Source organism: Actinia tenebrosa, unplaced genomic scaffold (assembly GCF_029948245.1).
Source record: "Actinia tenebrosa isolate PJP-AT-01 unplaced genomic scaffold, QUT_ActTen_1.0 PGA_scaffold9__36_contigs__length_13948895, whole genome shotgun sequence".
NCBI classification, from domain to species: Eukaryota; Metazoa; Cnidaria; class Anthozoa; order Actiniaria; family Actiniidae; genus Actinia; species Actinia tenebrosa.
Window position 1 is genome coordinate 12343235 of NW_028292586.1, and position 24098 is coordinate 12367332.

The 24098-nt window shown below is 36.1% G+C and overlaps 4 protein-coding genes across 5 annotated transcripts; 2 read left to right on the top strand and 2 right to left on the bottom strand.

Annotated features, from left to right (window-relative positions):
* Positions 1-975: 975 nt before the first annotated feature.
* LOC116291946 (GDP-fucose protein O-fucosyltransferase 1) lies at positions 976-5948 on the top strand. The gene is made up of 6 exons (XM_031699177.2): positions 976-1269; positions 2633-2751; positions 3024-3147; positions 3664-4013; positions 4610-4840; positions 5003-5948. The coding sequence occupies exons 1-6, from the start codon at positions 1023-1025 to the stop codon at positions 5180-5182; spliced, it is 1251 nt and encodes a 416-aa protein (XP_031555037.1). The 5' UTR covers positions 976-1022; the 3' UTR covers positions 5183-5948.
* Positions 5949-6936: 988 nt separating this feature from the next.
* Positions 6937-8400, top strand: LOC116291964 (uncharacterized). The gene has a single exon (XM_031699199.2). The coding sequence runs from the start codon at positions 7091-7093 to the stop codon at positions 7808-7810; it is 720 nt and encodes a 239-aa protein (XP_031555059.2). The 5' UTR covers positions 6937-7090; the 3' UTR covers positions 7811-8400.
* A 774-nt stretch (positions 8401-9174) lies between these two features.
* Positions 9175-15412, bottom strand: LOC116291954 (serine/threonine-protein phosphatase 2A activator). Its single transcript, XM_089024921.1, has 11 exons — positions 15385-15412; positions 15199-15308; positions 14369-14455; positions 14029-14154; positions 13864-13942; positions 13727-13765; positions 12962-13061; positions 12291-12415; positions 12038-12138; positions 10395-10502; positions 9175-9850 (listed from the first exon to the last, which is right to left on the bottom strand). Exons 1-11 carry the CDS (start codon positions 15401-15403, stop codon positions 9761-9763), a joined length of 984 nt encoding a protein of 327 aa, XP_088881047.1. The 5' UTR covers positions 15404-15412; the 3' UTR covers positions 9175-9760.
* Positions 15413-15981: 569 nt separating this feature from the next.
* On the bottom strand, positions 15982-23927 carry LOC116291967 (uncharacterized). 2 transcript variants are annotated; one of them, XM_089025177.1, is made up of 6 exons: positions 23814-23927; positions 23237-23524; positions 20907-21197; positions 20045-20341; positions 18775-19080; positions 15982-17777 (listed from the first exon to the last, which is right to left on the bottom strand). In XM_089025177.1, the coding sequence occupies exons 2-6, from the start codon at positions 23454-23456 to the stop codon at positions 17320-17322; spliced, it is 1572 nt and encodes a 523-aa protein (XP_088881303.1). In that variant the 5' UTR covers positions 23457-23524; positions 23814-23927; the 3' UTR covers positions 15982-17319. The 2 variants fall into 2 exon arrangements, with proteins under 2 accessions (XP_088881303.1, XP_088881304.1); XM_089025178.1 differs by having other exon boundaries at positions 23237-23493; positions 23814-23905.
* Between the last annotated feature and the right edge of the window lie 171 nt (positions 23928-24098).

The window sequence follows — 24098 nt, forward strand, 5'->3', positions numbered from 1 at the left end:
GCCTACTAATGAAGACATTAATGATGAATTGTAGGTTCTTAATGTGTAGCTTCCTGTTTACTAGTTTTTAAAAATGCGGAAGACTGAATGTCGCAGGTCTGAGGCGATCAGGTGCTGATCTGATCTTTTTTGGATAAGCCTCATTTTTGTATAAACAGCTTGCATGTATTTTTCATGATGGAACAGAGATCGATATCAGAAAATGTTTCCTGAGTTTTCGCACACAGAATTAAACTTTCTAAGAACCATGCGCACAATCAAATTTCTACGCAGGCCTCTATCTCTTATTCTCTTATAGATTTGATGGGTTCCCTGTTGTGGGCAGGTGGAGGGTGCGAGAGGTTGGGCTGCCTGTGCCATATCGATGATACGCAGGGATCCCGCATGTAAAAATACGCCCGCGCTCCCTGCCGCGCCCGCCAACTCGCGCCCGCGCTGCTAACTTTCAACACAGGATTCCCATGGTTATAAATGTAGACTAACTGCTCAAATAAATCTAAATATCTATCATATTGTCTACTATGTTTAATGATAAAGCAATAGATTTTCTAAATATTGATTATCTAGTAAATTTCACGGTAAAATTTCAAACATTTTTATTCTGCCTCCTCAGATCAACTCATTGAATAACGGAGGGCGTTATGATGATATTACGAACTGAATTAAATGATCAAAAACATCTAGGAAAGCGAAATTAATAAAGCACACAACCTTTTGTTATAAATAAAATCAGAGCTACTCACCTTATGTAGAAATACTGAGAATCCTTTACATTTGGCGTTAAGCTTCGCGTAAAGTTTTCCCATATCAGACCACGAGCTATTCCCTAGAGTATCATTTCTTTGTTTAACTGTTGCGCATGACTTCTAGGCGTTGCATACCACTAACAGGTCATGGGATTCCTGTGGTATTTACCGCTGGCTTAGGGTATCGCGCGCTCACTATTTATTTATAAAGTAAAGAAAACTCCACTCATTCATTTATTTTTTATCGTCAGCTTTTCCACAAAAAGAAATCTTTCTATGCTCTTTATTATGTATCTAAGCCAGTTTGCAATAGCTAGATACCTTGTGTACTGTCTGCTTTTACAGATCATCGCATTTGTTGCAATCTTGAGCTCAGCTGATGAAGTAAAAGAAATATTTTCAGATGAAGACAAGAATGAGGCCTTCAGTGTTGGAGAAGGACAACAACAACAGCTGAAAATCAAAGCTGCTACAAATTCTACTGGAACAAAAGAAGGTTATATAGCTTATTGTCCTTGTATGGGTAAGTAGTCTCATAGCTATGATGTATTTTGATTTTAAGATATAAATATAAAAATAAATATAAATACTCTTATAAACGTGTAGTCTGAACAATAGTTTAGGTCACATATCAATATTGGTGAATAATTTATGAAGTTTTTGAAAGTCACTGAAAACCTCTTTGAAAAGCGGAAATTTTGGGCAAGCTATTATTAAAACGAGTAATTTTTTTAGTTTTTATTATTTTCCCAATAGCTTCAAGTTTTCCTTTTAATGGAACACTTTTATATCTTTCTGAAATAAGACTTATTACAGTAACTTGAACATCTCTGAAGACTAAATTATGAATATTTTATATTTTTGCAATCCAAACAAAGCTGTGGCTTGAGCTTCTCTGGCATGTGCCAGTCTATTAATGGTTTGAGATTACCCTCCAACAATAGTAACCTTGGTAATTTGATAGCCTCGCAAGAATGGCTATTTGTTTACTTGACACATCTGTGATTAATTACCCCTATTTTAGTTAGGGTAGATTAACTTTTGGAAACCTGAATATGGGTAGAGTTTCTGTAAGCTACCATCCTTGAATTATTATTTATTAAAAAAGTGTAAATAGTTTGAACCCAGGCGTTGAAGTTTGTTGTGAAATGTGATCGTCCGGGTTAGTGTAGTAGACGTATTAACAGGGACTAAGAAAGGGTGACAACACTTGGTTAACTGTTCTGCTCTCACACACCGGACCATTCATTGGGTTGCCTATATTTTTTCATGTTCTTATTATCAGATTACAATCATTTCTTATAAAAATCAATGGCTAAGTAAAATGTAGCTTATATCCTTTTGGAATCAAGAGACAGACCATTAGATTTTTGAAAGGGGGGAAGGGTGGGCAATTTATTTTGTGCAGAAATTTTTTTAAAAGCCTTATGGCTGTGCAGGAATTTGTTTTGAACATAATTTGGATTTTTTTTCTGGCACTTTTCTTATTTACAATTTATCTACTTTTTCTTATTACAATTTTTTTCACTCTTTAAAGCTGTGCTCAAATTTTTTTTGGTTTTTGCCCAACCCCCCTCTCCCTCAAAAATCTAATGGTCTGTCCTAAAGTAGCTAGTGCATTTGCTTCTGACTGCTAGGGGTCACATCTCCGGTTCAATTCCTGGAATTGGTATTCAATATGAGCTTAGTTTGCTGGATCTTTCCATTTTTTTCTCCAGTTTTTCTCCCTTCACAAAATCTTGCCAGCTGAATTCAGATTAGATCTGCAAGAGATTGTTTGGGGGCATTTAAAGAATTTGTTTGAAGGTTGTTTGAAGAAAGGAAACTTATGAAAATCTTAGCTAAATACCACCAACATTGACCTTCATTATCGTTGCTTATTGCAGGTAGATTTGGTAACCAAGCTGACCAGTTCTTAGGTGCATTAGCATTTGCAAAAGGGTTGAATCGCACCCTAATCTTACCTCCCTGGGTCGTATATCCTCGCTCAAAACCTGGTGATTCAGTAAGTAAAACTTTACACTACTCTTGTTGCAATGAGATTGGATTTTAAGTTTTAATAATTGATAAATAGTCTAATAAATTATAATCATAGGAGAGAGATCATTATAGAGGTTGTTACACTGCCAGTTGTGTATTACAGGAGGGAAAAAAGTGTAGAGTCCCTTTCCTTCCCCTTGAGAGTCTGTTCACATGTTTGACATGGAAAACCGCTGCTACTGTATTACTCATGCAATCATTCTTATTAATATAAATTGTGTTTCTTTTAAACCATAGATGAGAGTACCCTTTGACAACTGGTTTCAAGTAGAGCCTTTAAAAGAGTATCACAGAGTTGTTACCATGGAGAAATTTATGAAAGAAATTGCACCAAAAGTATGGCCACCTGGTAAAAGAATAGGTAAGTTTTTGTAGATTTGCTTTCAAGATTCTTTTTTGAAACATTGGCTTTATGTGCAGATGGCATCAGAAACCATACTTCATTCACAAAGCACAGTTCTACACCAATCAGAATGAGATTAATATCCAAGTTATATAATAAATTAAATGATTTCAGGGTTCACATTAGCCTGCCTGCAGCCGAACTAACTAACTGTTAGAAAAGTCCAGCTGCACGCAGGCTAGGTTCACACATGCTCCTTGAATTCCTATGAAATTTCTGGAATTAAAAAAAAAAATTTCCAGGGCTATGGAAAACTCCTTGAAATTTTTTTATGACACTAACTCCTGGAAAACTCCTTGACATTTCTCTGTTTACTGTTTTACTATTTCTGACATAAAATTCAAAGTTAGGGTGACTGCAATTTATATATTCATAGTCTGGAAAACTTCTGGAATTTTTTAACTTCCTAGTAGTACGAAACCCTGTCATATATAATAATATTCCTCATTTCAATTGCATTGTTCTTTGTTAAAGGTTTCTGCTACTCATTCCAAAATGGCAAAAGCTGTTCAATGAAAGAAGGAAACCCATTTGGACCATTTTGGAATCATTTCAAAATCAACTTTAACGATTACAGAGAACATACTGGGTTGCTATGGAATCCAATGAATGATGAATGGAATTCCAGGTTTCCAGTTGCTGAGTACCCTGTTATAGCATTGATGGGAGCGCCTGGTTCTTTTCCATGTGAAAAGCAAAACCGATGGCTTCAAAAGTTTGTCAAATGGTCTGCTGCCATGAACAAGAGAGCAGATAAATTCATTAAAAATGTACTTCCAGAGGGACCCTTTGTAGGGATTCACTTAAGAAATGGCATAGATTTTGTAAGTACTATTTGCACTCTATGAGGGTGATTCAGTGGGTTGATTGGGTGGCTATCCCCTAACCCACCTCTACCATTTAGCCTACAGTACAAAAAAATCAAATTTTATAATACAACCTCTGTGTTATTCAAAGTCAGGGCATGACTAACTCACAGATTGAATTTGAAATAAGTGTCTTTTAGGTTTCGCAGAGAAAGGACATTTTTTGGAACTGGAGAAATAAACCAGAGAAAATCCCTTGAGTCAAGGGAGAGAGCTGACAAACTCTACTCACATGTTGTGTTAAGTCCAGGAATCAAACCCTAGACCCCAGAGGTGGTGGGTGAGTTCACTACCACTATAACACCCTTAAATCCTGTAACAATCCTGGATGACCACAGCAGCTTCTGATCACTGCAGCATACCAGTGCTTTACAATGATGTGAAGCTACAGAAGAAATCATATGACACAAAGAAAATATTTTACACTGTACAGCAATTCGTTTCAGTTTCATACCACTTTCCCTTTTCCACTACTGATGCTTGAGGTTATAAAATATACTAAGACTTTATAGTAGGATTATTACTTATTTTCTTCATTCTATTTTCCCCATCAGAAAGGTGCTTGTGAGCATGTGAAGGACACTAATTCCTTGTTCGCATCGACCCAATGCATCGAACCTGGCTCTGGTAAAAAGCTAACCTATGAAATGTGCTTCCCAAGTGAGAAAGAGATATTGAAGAAAGTTAAAAAAGTAGTTAAAGCAATTAAAGCAAAGAGTGTATTCGTAGCTACAGATGACAATCCACTAGTGAAAAAACTTACGAAAGCTCTTGAAAAGTTGAAGGTATGAATGAAACTCAAACAAAGAAGTATCTTGTATTTTTGAGGTTTTGTTTATAAGGATAATATTGCAGTGATAGATCCAGGGTTTAAAAAAGGGTTTGCATGCAAAAAAGCTTTATCAATTGAAATATTCATCATCACAACACTCTTTTTCTCTATGCAGGCTTCTGTTCATTATCGCAAAGACCAAGATGAAATATCTGACCCATTAGTTGACATGGCAATCCTGACAAAAGCAGACCACTTCATAGGAAACTGTGTCTCCAGCTTTTCAGCTTTTGCAAAAAGAATGAGAGACGCAGAGGGAAAGCCTTCCTCTTTCTGGGCATATGAAAATATATGATCTCTAAAATAATTATTTATTTATTGGTAAACTAGATAATATTGTAATAAATAATGTAAAGTATATATTTTTCATCCATGTAAAGGAATTTAATCTGGACAATGGACTCCGAAGTCCACATATTCCAGATTCGAGATTTTATAGTACAATTCTAGGAATTTTGGAGTCCATATTCCTTTACATGGATCAATAATTTTCAGCGAAATTTTTAGATTAACTTGAATTGCAATTTCAAAACAACACTTCGCGGAATCGTCACACATTTTTAACTCTGAAATTAGAAGTAAACCCGGTTTTAAAAATTATCATGATAGCAACAAAACCACGGACTTTTTAAAAACACTATTTATTGTATGGCATGTACTAAACTAAGAATAAAAACAAGAATAGCTTTTTTTTCGTGTGTAATCGCATAATGTTTTGGTTTGTTTTTGAATTTAGGAATCTCGCCTTCAAGCAGGGAAACACCAATGCGTGGGTGCTTTATTTCCTAGAAACGTGTTCTCTATACGCCTACCACACACGATTCTGACAGATGAGGGGATGTTTTGCTTATATCATAACCAGGGAAGATAACTACACTGATTTAATTTGAAATTCTCGCTAAATGGACTGAAACTTTCCTAACAATTATTTTGTTAAAACACACTTCTTGCACAAAAACATGATACTTTTATGATATGAATCCCCCTCCCACAATCATTTGATAATATAATTTTAAGCAATTATACAACAAATAATTGAAATTAAAATAATTAAATTTAAACGTATAGTATCGTATTTTTTAAAGAGTTTGAAGGCGTTTAGTTTTCAAGGTCTATAGTTCCGTGCGGTAGTCTGTCTGCGAGGTTACGAGCTACAAGTTCAGGGTTATATCAGAGCTACGTCACTTTATTGAATAACCTTCTCAATACTAATTCAATTTTAAACTTTTTTCATTTCAATAAAGTGACTTTTTTGCCGTTCATTTAAATCGGCAGGGAATAACCTTTGAATTCGTGAATTCCTTTGAAACAGCAAAACAGTTTTTTGTGCGTAAACGAGCCGCCAGTTTGCCGCTTCCGCCTATGTCATGTTTCACTTCGGACCCATAGTTGGACAGGAAACTACAAAGGTCAAAGTAGACTTGTCGGAATCAAATGAATTATTTCACCTGACTACCTCTAATAGAACAATGGAAATACTATTTTAAGAGTATACATATCCGCAAAGAAAAGCAGCGTTCATTTTTGGGTTGTGAGTCATAAGAACGCGTTCTAAATTCGAACGGAGCTGAAGGGGATTTTATGTTTTAAAAAACGTGCTTCATCTTGCCCGCTGAAGTCCAAGATATAGAAAAATAAGCAGAGAATTATCAAATACTTCGTTTGTACAAAGATTATTTCCAGGTTGTGCATTAGGGAAATTTCTGTATCACTTTTACTTTCGATAGTGACTCACAAAACGTTTACTTATGTTGCTACAATACTTCCTTGATGACGCACATGCACACATTCGGTATTCAATATCATGAAAAACTCGTCATCTCCCGCCAATGTGAACGTTACCTAGCAACGACGCGTCAAAACACTCCCGATTCGGAGAAAATGACGTCATGTCTTGTTTCCGGTGGTCCCTGATTGGTTGAGAGTCGTGTTTCTACTCTACGCGGGAATTTTCCAGTAGAAACGCATCTGCGCGCTGATTGGTTAGAAATGACGTAAATGTTATGTGATTGGCTGGATTGAGCACAAAGTAAATTTCATATGACTTGGCGTCAACGTATATTCTCATTCATCGAAAGACATTCATCAGGGCCGGTGAATTTATGCTACTTTGAACGGCGAAAAAATACGTTAAACTAGCGGAAAACCCAAAGACTCGGCCCTAATTTTAAAGAAGAACTAGAGTTAGACATTTGTGTTGAATATGGAGCGAGAAATGGAACGAATTATTCAAGTTTCTTTGACAAAAATCACAGACTGTCGTCGCCGTCGTGGAGGTCCCATGTTGAGGCGAAGTTTACTGGTTTCTAATGTGCTAAATAATGCGTTAACTTCATCAGAAACGTCATATGGACATTATAGAACTCCTAAAGATGGAGATGTGGATTGTGATGGACTTGAACAAGAATCAGTGTGTTTGGAACGGCCGGTTTTGTTGCGTGACGACACGGGTGGGTCAGGAAATGCTCACGAGTTGAGAAATTCTACGAATAACATGGACTCCAAAGTACTTTGTGAACGAACAGCTGATAATCAAGTCACAAATATGAACATATCTAAAGAAGTGAACCCCAAGGTATTACATTCTAGTGCTTTAACGAACTGTTCGTCAGGAAACAAGGAATCGAAAGCTGTTAAACGGCCAAGGTCCCATTATGCAAATGACACTTGTGAAAACCACGCGGTCACCCGAAAAAGGTGCCGAACAGAACAAAATACAACTGAAAGAAATACTTTAGACGCTGAAAATATCGAACCTATGGACGTATCAGGACTTGTTAATGTATTTAGCAATAGTCTAAGTGGTCTTTCAGGGTTTTCTTCGAAATCGTCTAACGATTCGTTTATATTTTCTTGTATAACACCGCCTGTGAATGGTGCTTACAGTCAGCCATCATGGCAGCAGACTGTCGCTGCTTTTTGAACTTCAACGTCGTGATCTCGACTAAAAACAAATTCAAATAGCTTGCCTTGAGCACAAAATGCTTTCGCTCAGTCTGGATATTAGATGGTGTTGTCATGTAACGGATTCTACGAATGTGAGTTGATCAAAGTGATGTTTTATATTCTATTATCTTTTGACAGTTTTGTAAAGCTTTTATTCAAAATTATTCCAAGACTTTTTCTTAGAAAACCAACCCTTTGGTTTTCAAACTTTTCTACTTCCATCAGCCCACACAATCGTTACTAAAAATAGTAAATCATGTTAAGAAACAAGTTCGAACATGCAATTATATATATTTATAAAGACATTGTTTTATATCCCTAAAAATATTCCATACAGATGTTCGTACATAGAAATTGCGAAATAATAATAGAAATTTAGAATATGCATAAATATAATACTCATAATCCAAGATTTACATGAACATCGATAATATTCAGGACTGATTTTAGTGATACAGTTGTACCATATTTGTAAATAATAAAGCTATACCGAACGAGTAGCTTTCAGAGATAGCCATTTCTACTCCATATACCGTTTATACACCAATAATAAAGATATGAAAAATGCTTTTGGTTGCTGAGATGTTTTTGTTGGGCGAAACGGGAAGTATGTGGGTTTTTAGACGGAAATGTATGAAGGTTCCGTGACAAAGGGCACGGTAGGTAAGGTAAGTCGAGAAGAAAGTTGACGTCATCGAACATAATAGTGGGGCGTAGAGCGGAACGCAAAATCTGCCACGATCGGCCTAGACATATACCTACAGGTTATCTAAATAGCTAGACCACACTAAACCTATGAGGAAATTAGTATCTTAAACAATACTTTTTTTGGAATCCAGTTTTGTTAGATACTACTTGATGGTTCCCTCTTAGGAATTGGTGCCATTGTTAAATTAAGTTAATTCGGAAGTTTCAGCTGCTCTGTGTTATAAATATTACCCTCTCGATTTAAACTAAAGAGTCTGGTCCTCAGAAGATTGATAATTTATACAACTTCTAAATTCCTGACAAGAAATAAAAATCTAATAATGAAAAATTATTATGCTTTCACAACAATGATTTACACATGGCTGGATTCAGCTCTGATATGTTATAACATGCATTGCTACCAAAATTAGAAATAGGAAACAACCTCAATGGTTCCCATGCTTGTCTTAGCTTTCCATAACAGATATCCCTATGGAAGGGTTCAATTGGTAGCAGGAAGCAGCAGTTGTAAGTAAACTTTAGAACAAGACCAGATGTTTCTGCCTGCCTAACAAAGCATCTAATTTATTCAAGACACACCTAAAGATAGAACAATGGAACTCTATTATGAAATGCGATATAAACAAGGCAGAATTACTGAAGCATAATTACATTTTAATATTATTGAAGCAGTATTTTGATATCTGTATTTAATCAATATTTTATTGTCCTTCAAATGATATCCTAAGTACTGGTTTTATTTTGTTTGGCAATGGACATCCTTTGGCTTGAAAGTCTGTAAATTCATATCAGACGAAAATGAAAAACTACCTTAGTTTAGCTGCCCAATTTGCCTGCAATCTCATGTATAATGACACTACTAAGTCCCATTTTGTGAAATAAATAGGGCATATTATATATTATTAGCAGTGGAGCTTTTTTTAAAAAAATTAATTGGTTAGGTTTGACAATCTCACAAAGTCTTACACTCATCATTTTGACCATTTGCCTCTTGGTATAGAATGATCGTACCTACGTCTTTCTTTGTCAATCCCTTCCAGCAAAAGATAACCGAACAACGTTAACTTTTAGCATGGTCACACAGGTTTCAGTAATCATGATTGACAGCTGAAATAATTGTCATTTTTTTCACTTTTCTTTGTAGAGTTGCAAAATCTAATGGTACGTGAACATAGTGCTGTTACACATTTCTATCCACTCTTTGCACGTCAGCTCATTATCATTTTGGTTTTTTGAAGTGATCTGTAGGCTCAACAGACATCAATGTACCAAACAAGAAGTGTTGAATGATAGGGAACTTTGACAACACCTAAAAAAAAGATATGGAATGGATAAATCATAGTTTTATTCTGATAAATTTAAAAGAAATTGTACAAGGATTGTTTAAGTGCTTGGTGCGGTCATTCTCTTCAGTGATCTTTTAAAAAAAAACATCTCAAAAAGATATTTAAATACAGCGCAACAACCACACTTAATGTTTTGTCATACTTCTATCATTGGATTTTGAAGTGTATTAAACCAACACATTTCATGGGAGTTGGCTGGTTTTGACAAATAAAATGTGTAGTTCCAAAAATTATCCATACCCCCCTCACGGAGGAATTTTTTAAAGACATTCCCCTACCCCCAGAAATCCCAATTTTTTTCCATACAAACTCTGTAATTTTTGTTCTTTCTCTGACCCCCCTACTCTTCGGAAATTCCAAATTCCTCTGTGGGGTGGGTATGGATGATTTCTGGAACTACACAATGTGTAAAAGCTCCTTTGGTAGCCAAAAGCCTGTGCATAGAAGTATGCGAAAACATTAAATGTGGTAATACTTTTGTGGATTGTGTTGTAATGTTATCATTACCTCTTTCTTGTACATCTTTATGAGGCCAGAATAAACCTTATCCCAATTGGGAACACCACTTATTCCCCACAGGGTATTGGAATGCTCGGCAAATGGCCCTGTTTTCATCTGAAATGAAGAGAAAAAAATAATGGTTAACGGAAAATACTGATGAAGAAAAGGTGTTGCTGTTTCTCCATGTGTTGTTTGTAAATGTCTTGGGATTTTTAAGGTTAAGGGACCTTTCATTTTTTATGGGAATGAGAGGGCTGGTTGGATTTTGTGAATTGTAAGTTAAAAAAGGTACGAGCCCTTCCCAACCTGAATATTTTTACAACTCCCCCATGCCTGTAAAAAGTGGATGTTTCCTAAGGAGAATGATTAGGGCAAAGCAAATTAAATGAAAAGCTATCAGCATCAAGTGAACTGCCTGCTTTCTCAATCAACTGAATGAATCTCATTATGGGAGGGGGGGGGGGGGGGGGAAGGGGGGGGCTGTGCCTTGAGTTTTAAGCCAAAAATGATTTTCTGTTATAGGTTGTCTAAAGCTTTGATATGACTTTATAATGGAATAAATATTGAAATCTCATTTCTGAGAACCTCATAAATATTGAGGAAGATGAGGGCAGTTCCTTGCCCCCCCCCCCCCCCCCCCAGATTAGCCTCCCCCACTGCAAACTATGCTCCGTGACCCTCCCTGGTTCCTTCATTATTTGTTAAAGTGCCACACAAGACCATAAAACAATGTCTACTGATCCCATCCTATGCTGCATTTCGTGAATAAAGCTACTAAACACTTTTTAATGAATAAAATTTAAAGTTAATTCTATAAAATCTATTTCCTACATATGATTGTAATATCACCACACTTGCAATTAAATCTAATGTTAACTGCCGAACATTGATATTCAACCTTTTCCATGCTAACTAAGATGGAATAAAACCTCTAGGAGGAGGCAAGAGGGGCTGTTTTGTGTTAATGTAAGGTGCAATAAGGCAATTCAATGACTTAGGAATACTACCCTTTAATGCAGTCAAATCGTAACATTCACGTCAACAAACTGTAGTTAAATAGCTGATTTATCTTTATTTTAACTAAATTTGTCATTTTAAGGAATTTTCAAGTTGGAAAATCCGGAATCGTGTCCTGGAATGGCCCATGGATTGGACTTCGGTAAGGTGGATCTCCGGATCATAACACAATAAACACTGCTTTTTTTGCCAAAAATGTTATGGATATATGTCAACTAGCTATTAAAATGTATTTTAGCAAAGAAATTAAGTCGATTAACTGATTTTATTCCAAATTCTGGATCACCAGTGTTCAGTCCAAGTTCCCATTCCAGTTCCATGCTTCCATATTTTTCATTATCTTAATAAATAATATTCGTCTTGGCTATTTATTTTAATTGATTCAACATTGGAGCTTGGGTTTTGACTTCACAAGTGTGCTATATTCCTTCTTCCCTCCTTTCAAATCAATCAGACACTACGAAATGGATCTCATAGCGAGCCTTCAGCGAAGGGCAGCCTACACCCAATCATCCATATATAAATTTCTATTAAAAATGTAATATTCAATTCAAAATTCCACTTGAGATGGGAAATGATACCTATTGATAGGGAGGGAGGGAGTTCATACGAGATGCAGTGTAGGTACTTACAGTATTGATAAACCTGATACAATCCAAGAACATGTAGTCCTCGTGAAAAGACTCTATGATATCCTCTTTCAAGAAAGATTTTGGAAATATGTGTTGATGATCTGCATAATTCAAGTGCAAAACAAATTTGTAAATAATCGATGGAAAAATATTAAGGGAATCAAGGGTACGTGAGCAGCTTTTATGTTCTATGTTTCTGAACCTGACAACGAGTCTTCAATTGAGTGTATAAATGAAAACAGTGGTACAGTACCAATAAGTTGAGCTGCTCCCCAGATGAATGGTAGAAACTGAAAGTCATCTAGACCCCACACACCATGGCTACCAGCTGGCTCCATCCTATAAACACTCTGTAGTCTGTGCATTAAATGAAGATATCTAGGGATTTAAACAAACAGGATAACGTCATACATGCCAGTCAAAAATATGTAAGGTACCAACTGATTAGGTTTGATTGATGGCAGCAAAAAACCAAGTTTCAGTGTGCAGCTCGCAGACACAGTTGAGTTCGGCGTTTATGAAAATTGCAGTTAAGAAGGGCAGATGCTTGTTTTTTCTCTTATCCCAACTTTCCTTATTCTTACTAATTTCCATCAATGGTATTGGAAACCCAGAAAGGACAAGCTAAGGGACCTGGTCATTAATTATGGGAGGGGGAGGTGGGGAGGTGGGGCGGTGGATGATAAATTCCCCAAAAATGTACTTTTTTTCAGGCAGCCCATAAGAAAGGAAAATATTTTTTTAGGACACACCCAAATATAGTGAAATTCTCCAATATCAAACTCCGCAACGCCCCCTAATTTCATTCGCGTGAAAAAAGTAAGAAAAAAAAGTAAGATGTCTGAGAGGAGAATAGCTGATAATATTATATTTTTTGAGTTCTTAAGATGCTGAAGTTAATTTTTGGCTTCATTTTTGTGTTACCTGTTAAATATTTCAAATACGATGGTCTCTTGGTCCGATTCCTGGAAGATTCTTAGTTTATACAAACAGCAAAGAAATGTAACAAATGATGCTTCATGACCTATGAAATAAAAACTACATGCTTATCATTCACTCATTAAATTTACTTAAGTACGGCACTAGCCACACTTATAGAGTGTGTGCAACCAGGTGAGTCAAAATCTCTTGAGATATGAATAACAATGAAACAACTGCCATGTTGGTTGATCCAACAAGAGAAGCTAATGAGGAATGCTATGCTATTGTTAACCAAGATGGAGGCAATGATGTAGCATGTGCCTGCTATATAAGGGTCAATGTTTAATGGCTTTTGACCTTTAAAGAGACATGGGGGTAGAGGGCAGGGAAGGGGAGAAAAGAGGACAAAGGGAAATTAAGACAGATGGATGACAGAGAGGAACAAGGAAGCAGAGTGAAAGGAGAGAAAGGAAAAGGGACAAAATCAATTAATAACTGAGAGGAACAAGTTACACTTTAAGAGAGACAAGGGGAAGAAGGGATGAGGAGAAAGGCAGCGGGATGCATAGAGGAACAGGGCAGAAAAGGCGAAAGCAAGGGGAAGCAAGGGGACAACGACGAGGGAAGAGAGGAGGCAGAGAGAGGACAAAAAGGGGGCAGGACATGCAGTTGGGAGGGGAATGTTTCTTCTCAATCCCTAAACCACAGCTAGCACTGACACTAGATCTTAAGCAAACTTGCATAATCAATAGTTGTAGAGTCCTATACCTGTGCCATAGTCTATTCTTGTTTTATTTCCAAAGCCCTCTGAAGAAAAATATTAAAACATCAATTGCAAAACATTATAAGAACAAGTACATACTACTCATATTATTTTGTATATTTATTTCAAATGAAAGAAATACCTTTAAGATAAGATGCAAGTTCAATTGATGCTTCCTTAAACTTTTCCGGTAATAATCCTTCTGCCATTGATTGGACATTCTAAGATTAATTGTAACGCATGTTATGTAAATAGTAGTTTGATAGCAGTCATGTTGCAAATGTTTTTGTATTGAAGATTGTCATACCTGAAGCATGTGATCAAACCAGTCTCTGTATGCCTTGTTACCGAATCGTTGTGGCTGTTCTATTGGCGGTATCTTATCTATCCACTTGTCCATACAATCAAGAATATCAATAACTTTTTGACATACCTAAATGAACCAAAGATATTGGAAGTTGTGTTGTGAAATTTTTGAATAAAACCGTAAAGATTTAGTTATTTTGGCAAATGAATTAAGTGTAAAAAGTCCCTATTTTTTCTCCAAATTTAAGTCAAGTCATTCTTTTTCCCTGACTTGGACATGCAAGAGGTTAGTGGCAAGTTTTTTCTGTTATTTATATATATATATTTCTTTATTGTCTTACCTCAGAAATTTGCCGTGGAGATGTATTTTTTTTGCCTTTTATTGCATCACCAAGTAGTGTGATAAATCCAAGTAAATCATGATAGTACTATCAAGAGAAATATGGCAAGGCATTATGACCACAACAATGGCAATAACAACAAAAATATAATGCAGATAAATTATCAATACACCAGTTTCACATTCAATGCATATTGCTGTTTTTAAGATGCATTTGCACAGGCTTAACCTTGTTTATAAGTCAGCTATTCATAGATACCTTTAAAAGTCTGTGGAATTTCAAACTAATGATTTGCTCTTAAGCAAGGCTAAGCCTGAGAAAAGGGTGGCCATTGGGAGTTGTTTGTAGGGAGGGGGGGAGGGGTTTGAATTTTGAACTATTATTTTACCATTAATTTGGAGGGGGTGTTTATAAGTCTTGGAAATTCAGGACTTGAAAAAATACATCTCTTTAGTTTGGGTGTAATGTTTTCCCATTTCAGACCTTGGGTCATTCTCTAGAGTATCATTTCTTTATTTATCAGCTGCACATAAGAAGACACATGAATATGGATACATGATATGAATAAAGGTAGACTAAATGGGAAAAATGGGAAACATTATGCGCAAGGTAAAGAGGTTTACCAATTACCCACCCATCCCTCCCATCCTATAGATGATGAACAATATTTTGGGCCACTACGGTACTAAGGCTTTTGATGAAGGCAAAGTTCTAAAAATTCAAAACCTCGCATTCATCACTTAATTCATATTCATTACTTAAAACTTAGAATAGTTTAAAAATCATTATCAGTGTCACTAGAGTTAGGTTCATGGGTCGACTTCTTTTACTTGCGATTTTTCCCACTTTCCTATGTCAGCTGGTTTAAGTATCTTTCGAGCGGGCTCCACGAAAACAACCTCTGAATCCTTAACCTCTTGGCTTGCAGGGGGCAGAGCAGCTACATTGAGAAAATGAAGAGTTATTTTTAAATTCAAATCTTCAGGAGCGCGTTTGGAGACGACAAAAAAAATTACCTTCACTGACATCCGCCATTTTGGATTGGAGAATACTGCTGAAACTAGAATGTGGGCTCCTGTACACAGGAAGCCCAAAAACGATTAAGACCGCAGACTTGACCGTACTGGCTCGTTGCTGACCCCCGACAGATAAATGCGTGTTTTTGTGTGGCAGTGGGAATCTGGCTTGGGGATAAAATGTTATGCATCCTACTGCGTTGCTACTCAGGGTGTAGATCCAGGATTTTTTCTAGAGGGGTGCACCATCCAGGATTTTCATTTTAGGTGGAGGTGCACCCTTCGCTTACAAACTCAAACACCACTATAATGCAGTAGATATCAGCTCATCTGGGGTGGGGGTGTGCTCCCCCTATAGTCCTTTCTTAGATCCACCCCTGCTACTGACATCCTACCAATACCCTACTGACAACTTACCAACACCCTTTCCACAAAGAGCTGGTTGTGATTTGTATGTGGGGGCGAGGGTGGCGGAAAGCGCAACACAGAGGGAGTAAGAAGGGGACCAACATACTTTAGTTAATGCATACAAATAATACTAGGTTTACTTTCTAAGTCTTATCAAGATAAAAGTGATATATTGACAGTGCGACAAAATTGTGATTAATATTTGTGATTATTTTCACTGACTTTGTATCATAGGCATTACTATTCCTAGTACAGTAAAATCCTAATCCAGTAAAATATTTATCGACTGTACAGAATACTCTCACATAGTTTGTCTATGATAAGGGACCCTATATATTAAGGGACCATTTTTTCATTGGGGGGTAGGCCGGGTGGGATTGCTTGCTAATCCATACTAGAAATCTGGCTGTCCCTCTTTCATCGTAGCATAAAATACAAAAGAATTAATTATTGCCAAAAGGTAGGAATGTCATATATGGTACATTAATTTGCCGGTTCACATGTTTGTACCAAACATGAATTACCATACGAATAAAGCCTAGCATTCAAGTCTGAACTTTAAGTTATCAAACCTTGCCTATTAAAACTCCTACAGTCTCCTACACAGCTGATATTAGGCTACGTTCATAATGTATAACAGGGGGGCAGGTGAAATTGAGGGGGAAACCGAGAAAATTTTGGTAGGAAAAAGGGGGGACGGGAAAATTTTTATCAGAAAAATGGGGGGATGCACCATTGTTGGAAGAAGCTACAAGCCTTGCTTTGGGGGGATCGTATTTTTTTTGCATGACTTTAAGGGTGCTGTTAAGAATTATTCTGGACAGTGGCGGATCCAGGTGAAAGCGCACCCCTCCCTGATTCGACTTTGTGCCCCTATACTTTGAAGATAACCAATACAAAATAATGTTTTTTCCCTTTGATTCTAAGGGGTGCACTCCTCCCTGGGTTAACTTTGTGCACAGCACCCCTCCCTGAACAAATTCCTGGATCTGCCCCTAGCCTGCTGGACATTTCAAATTTTCAAATGCCCCCTCCCCCCTCTGCCATACATTATGAATGCAGCCTTAGTATCATGCAACGCTCACTCCGCTAAGTAGCTACTTAGGGGAGTGAGCGGTGTGTGTCAATACTAATAGCGGCTGAGTAGGATACTAATTAAAACTATCAAATTATTACAGCAGCTACAGCATTAGCATCATTAATGCAAATCACTGGATGATCTGACTATAGATAATAGTAATTATAAAGTGTAGTTCCAGAAATTATTCATACCCACAACCCACCCATAGAGAAATTTGGAATTTCTGAAGGGTGGAGGCAGGGTCATAGAAAGAACAAAAATTACAGAGTTTGTATGGAAGTAAATTGGAATTTCTGGGGGGTAGGGGAGGGGTGTCTTTAAAGAAATTCCTCTGTAAGGGGTGTATGAATAATTTCTGGAACTACCCAATGGGAATTAACATTGGATTCCACAGAGTGGCTCTTCTTCCCCTGGATTAGCCTAAATGTTTTTTCATTGTCTTACAGTTAAGCTTCAAGAGGACTTTCACTCTTTTTAGAATCATGCTTCAGCCACTTCTCTATAACCTCCATTACATCTTCTCTCTCAATTGCCTTCAAGATCTTAAGGAATTCCTTTATTTTTAGCTTATATTCATTCAAAAGGGATATAGTTGGTTTTGATTTTTTCTGTTCAAGAATGCGGATATCTTCATTCCTGACACCAAGTCGTTCAGCAAACATACGATAGTCATGGAAGAATGGGTCTTCAGCATCTAGCCTTGCACAAACTTTGCTTAAGATCTCAAGAGGAAGGCTTGTGACTTTTAGATCAAGTTGTTGTTCTTTACTGAGAGAGCTGACGTCGACAGAATGGTTACTACATAGGCTATCAGAAACAGCTGAGCTGCCTTGAAAACATGAACCTTGGCAAGTTACTACAGATTGCTCCTCCACAATGTCTTGAAATTTTTTTCTTTCTAAGGCTGAAAATATAGTATAAAAGTACCAGTTTTTTATATTATAGTGACTGAAAGTAAAGCATGTATTGAGGTCTTTCAGTCAATCAGTGACAAGGTTTTACAGTAATAATGAAATAATGATAATAATAATAATGATAATGATGATAAAAATAATAAATTATGGAACTATGTTATCAAATATAGAAAATTAATGAGAAAAAAAAAACAAAAAAAAAAACAACCACAAAACAGTCACCCAGGAGAAATCTGTAAATTGGATACATAATTGTCCTGATTATGCATTCAACTTTAACATGGGTTTTCTACATCAAACTCACTGTCGAACATGAAATTATGGTCCGTGTTCGAGCCCTGGCTCAGACTGGATTATATGTGAGTTGAGTTTGTTTGTTGTGTTGTTCTCTCCCTTGCCAGGAGGATTTTCTTCTGGATCTCTGGTTTCCTCCTCTCCTTAAAAAGCAACATTTGAGTTGAAGTGTTGTATGTTGTAAATATAGAATGTAGTGGTAGTGCATGTGGAGGGAACCTCACGGAAGAGCCCCGCATGGGGAGTGGTGGTTGTTAAATATAAGTTTTTTATAATTTTTTTATAACCTAGAAAAGCCTCTGGCTTGTTATGAAAGCCAATATAGATCGGTGGCTCATATTGTAAACTATATATTACTTATCAAACTCATTAATAATTCATGAGGAAAACACAATAGAAATCACGATCGTGAAGAGTTCTGTAAATCAGATACAGAATTGTCTTCATTTGCATAAACTTTAACTTGGATTTTCTTGGGCAGATTCACTTTAATTTTGAAAATTTTAGTGAAACACAAAGGAACTAACCTAGACGTTTGATAAGCAATCTACAGTATTCGTGTCCATGTTGTATCCAATGTACAAACTCTCGGCTACGCCTTGAGTTATAACACGGATATATCGGATGCAACACAGCCACTCATACTGTATATATTACTTAAAGTATCATTTCAAACCCTTTGCAGAAATTTACCTGCTGGCATTTCCTTCTGCAGTTCTTCAACCACATCATTTCTTTGGATTTTCTTTAGATGTTCAATGAACTCAACTGCTTTCAGTTGTGGCTGACTAATTGCCAGCCAATTCAAAAGCAACATTGTTGGATTCTTATTGTTGCCCTTGGCTGAATCAAAATCCTCGTAAGTATGATTAGGGATGCCTAATTTGACAGCAAGATTCCTCCAGTTTTTGGTAGACCTGAGATCTTTGTCCAGTAATTCACTAGTTTCATCCAAAATTTGGGTATCGATTTTGAACACATCCTTCACCAAGGCATCATCTAAAAGAAGCAAGTGATATTCGAAATGTTAAGTTTGGGGAACACTTAAGGATGTTCGCAGGCATTGTTCATGCGCAGCCTTTTTACGCATGAGTTTAGTGCGCTCCACTCATTGTGATGACCTTATACGAATTGGCAAAATATCAAGAAAATTCATTTTACACTTCTGTACGGCAAAATATCTGGGAAACCAATTTGGTGACCCCCATTTTTCTTCGTCTTAAGATAAAGATACTACCAAAATCTAAAAAATATGTAAATCTAAAATAATTCTGATTGCAAGGGAATGATTGACACCAAATTAAGGGGGAAAATCCACCTGTTAATGAATTCGAATTGTACACATTTTGACTAAGTTCATCGCATGGTTTGAAAGTTTTATATATCCTTATCACTATATCACTAGCTCTTACTTACATGCTTTTAATTCCAAAATGTTAAGAAAGTCATATTTGATGGCCATGAATTTGTTTTCTGCATTTCTTTGATGTTTTAATTTTTTTCCAAACTGTTTCTTTGATCCCTTAGGTTGCTCTATAGCGCATGTTTTTTCCCCTCTATAAGTACCATTTTCCCACAGCGTTAAAAAAAAAACGAATTCCGTGACCCTCATTTTTTTATTTCATTTTTTGAACAAGAATATGTTGGGGTATGTTTATGCCAAGTTTAAAAAAATTCTGATTGTAACTACATTTCTCTGTGAACGTCCTTAATGTATGAATACGATCTAGTTTGCAATCTTTTACTGCTCACCTCAACTGTAGTCCAATTTAAAAATAAAACAACGTTATGTGTTTGTATGCAAACTTAAGATTTTGTGAAGGAAATCCAAAGGAAGGTCCCCCTACCCCTCTTGAATTGAAGTTTCCCCTGACCTATTTTTCAAGCTAGACATTGTACAGACATTTTGGTCCAATCTCAGACCTTCTTCAGTGTAAAAAATTCAAGGAAGAATAAAACCTACCTTGAACTCTATTATGTTCCAAAACCCTAACAACATCATATCTATCCATGTCTTTAATATGCTTCTTCAGCTCTCTAATGGACAGATTTTCAAAACTGTCATTCAGCCTGATGTGCAAGAACAACTGTGATGTAGGACCAAGTTTAGGTTTTCCAAATTTTGCATAAGTTTTCTTTGGAATCCTACATTTAATAGCTAGCTGCGTCCAGCTAAGAGTTCTTGATTGAATATCAAGCTTTTCTTTGAATGTGTCAACAGTTTCTAGATGCAAATCTAATTTTTCATTGTTAGAAATCCCTGTGAAGAAATAAAGAAAAAACACTTGTGTTATATGTATTATTTAAGGCCCAATTTAGATATCAAATTTTACATGTGTCAAATCTAATGATACTGGGCCTAATAAAGCTACACGGGAATAGAGAGAAGTTGAAACAGACGTTGAGATGCCGAGGATTGAACTGTGGACCTCTGGCTCAAAAGGCAGCTTACTAAGCAACTGAGCTATGCCTGGTCCTGATTAATTTTACAATATACTGTATATCAGAAATGTTCAAATATTGTATTTACTGCCCTTTTTATAAGTATGTGAACTTGGTAGAGCTGAGAGCTGCAGGCTGAAATTTGGTTTTTCGCTGCCGACAGTCAAAAATGTGATAGGTACCAGCTGAATAAATATAAAATATTTTATCTTTTTATAAATTTTATCTTTGATTGACAGCAGCGAAAAAAACAAATTTCAGCATGCAGCTCCCATCTACAGAGTCTGCATGTTTATAAAAATGACAGTAATACATACATGTAGATAGGAAATGCTGCACATATTTCTTGCCTACATTATTGTCCATCCAATAATTAACTCTACCTTTTGAGTCCAGAATTTGAACCAAATCATTTCTACTCATGCTTTTTAATAATTTTTTAAGTTCTCCAATTGTCATGTGAGCGTTGTAAGTAGCTAAATAATTGAAGAGATCTTCTGTAGGACTGTGTTCTTGGTCACAAGTGAAAGACAGACAGACATCTGCTGGTACTCCTAGTGACTCTGCTAAGTGTCTCCAGTTGCGTATGATCCTGTTGTTGTCACGATTCAGCATCTGGGCAATTTTGAATGCAAGCGTACTACCCTCTGGAACCAAATCCTTCAAATGTAGATCTGGTTAAAGAGGAATTGAAATTAGTTGTTTTAAGATTTTATCAGAAAAACAGGAGTCAGACTTAAATTAACAGATAAAAAAATGTAATAAAAGTGGATGACTAGTAAAGAAGGAAGAAAGGAAGGAAAGAATGAAGAGAGAATGGAAGTAAAGGAGGGAAAAAGGAATGAAAGAAAGAAGGAAGGGAGGGAAGGAGAACTGGAAGTAGCTGGGACAGAAAGGGATGATCAAGGGAGGGAGGAAAGGGGAGAGAGAGGTTGGAGTATGTTAAATAATTGAAGGGATAGATGAAAAAAAGATACAGTACAACTTACAATGAGGAAACTCAAATGGTGAACACTTCAAGTTTTTTTCACGTTATTATTTCCTGGAATTTCGACTTTTTTAATCCCTCCAAACTATGAATCATTGAGTTCAAATACACCGAGTGATCGAAACCCTTCAATCCATCCATCAATCAATCATTTTAATTATTATTCCATCCAAGAGATTATTTATTGAGAAAATGTTGTATAGAGTGCAATATACCCGTGAAACAGTTAGGATTAAATAGGAGATAGTTAGCGCTTAATTAGACAACACATAAGAATTCAGTGAGGCATGACAAGGGCACAGGTGTTTACTAGAGTAGCAACTCATTACGCAAATGAACATTTTTTCTAACAAGTTTATTGAATTGAGCTAAGAATCAAGACACAAGAAGCACATTTAATTCTGCAGTAAATCATGACACAAAAAACCCAGTACGCAAATTAACGTGTTTTCTACCATTTTTATTTGTTTTATCACGCTAAAGATCTAGCCTGCGTCACATCCGGAATTTTCTTCGTAAATTTACGAAGAAAATTGCGGATGTGACGCAGGCTATAAAGATCAAGACAATACGCATTTATAAACTAAAGCAAATCAAGACTCAAACAACTATAGCTAAAAAAGACCCAGCACGCAAATGAACGTGTTTTCTACCATTTTTATTTGTTTAGTATCTTGCTAAAAATCGAGACAATACGCATTTATAAACTAAAACAAATTAATCAAGACCCAAACAACTATAGCTAGAAAAGACCCAGCATGCAAATGAACCTGTTTTCTACCATCTTTATCTTTATATTTTTTATAATTAAAATTTGTAGAACATCAAAATCGTTATTGATTAGATAATTTAAAAAGCAAGTTAAATATAAATTCGCCAAGATCTTCCATAAAATCTTCTTACTTGTTCCTTGGAAATGGCGAGAAAGGCATAAATTACTCCAATGTGCATGTTGTGTTCCAGTACTCCAGGTGTCTTCTGCGTATTGGCTTTGGCCAGTCCAAAAACCATTTTGCTTGAACCGTATTAGCCCTACTTGTTTGAGCTTCGTAGAACGCCACTTTTGATTCTGCCCGCAGTGTGGACAATTAATGAAGAAAAACTATCTTTGTTTGTAATTTAGCTTTAAGAACGAAAAAGCAATGACTTAAACACTAGACAATTTGAAGATTATACAGTCATCAGCTGAATATCAAGTCATAAAACAAGAATCAAGTTCACTTGTTTGTTTAACAGATATGAATTCGAAAATGCGAACATGTCAAATTATACGAAGGAAAAGCATGTACGATAGAATATTGTTTCAGTTTTTGCAAGCGTACTTAAAAATATATTTTAAAATGCACGCCCTTGAGTAGCACACGTGCACTAGTTCACCCGTCACGGCTCGCCTATTTCTTTGACTAATTAGACTTAGGCAACCAATAGCACAAAGTTAGTAATTAGTTAGCTAGCTATCTATTTCACGGGTATATAATTTGCACTCTAAAGAGGAATATAAAAGATAATTACAATACATTTACAATACAATGGATATGAATTTCGTGTAAAATATCTTTCTCAAGGATAGTATAGGCAGCTTAAAAGAGAAACCGAAGGCTTATGACCCTTAAAGTGTCCATGCCGGCATGGCTCGAGTGTTAATTGATCCTCACTGTAAAATGAATCACCAATACATGGATTTAAAAACAATTTTATGGAACGAGGAAAGAAATTGGGAAATACCTTCAAGCAAGAATGTACTTTTTGGAGGCATAGTTTCCTGCTTAATTTGCCCATCTCTATCATCTAAGAGTTTTTTCTCTGGTAGAGGAACAGTCATTGGAGACACCACATTTACAGGCTTATTGTTGAACGTAGCTCTACTTCCATTTCCCTGATCTCCTGAGTTATCGTCCACCATGTTTTCTGTTTGTTCACTTGGCACTACCGAGGCTGTTGCCATGACTGCAATATCTGTGACTAGCCTCTTTAAATGTTATCTGTAAATATGCAAGGAAATTCGAAGTACGTCTGAAAGCAGAAACATAAAAAATCACATAGAATTACCCTTATTTTACTTAATAAAATTTACCCTCAAACCTAAAACACTGTACGCTGTCAACAGGGTTTATATTAAAATGACTTCAAACAATGGAGTTCGTTTTTTGAAGTTCAAATGCTTGTCAAAATGAAAGTGATTTCCAAAAGGCTCTGAAAAACTACAACATTTGGTTTACATTTAGCGTTATAAAGAAAGCTTTTGGGAGTAATTAAGAACGGCTTAAACACTACTCAATATCTCTAGACGTGTATTTCATACCTGCATGTTATTTGGTGGCTTTTAGAAGAGCTTTTTCCAGCAAAATTTCGGAACAAAAACAAAGAAATTCTGCAAACTTTAACATTTTTCTTTCTCCCTTCCCATGAGACTGTTCGGTACAATAACATAGGAAGCCCAAAACATATATTCTTTCAAAAATGAAGAAATAAATAGAATAATGAAAAAAAAATACATCGTGAATTTTGTTATTGATCTTATAGGTTATTGACAATATTTTTACGTTTTAACGTTAAATATTAAAATATGAAAATATGAAAATATGAA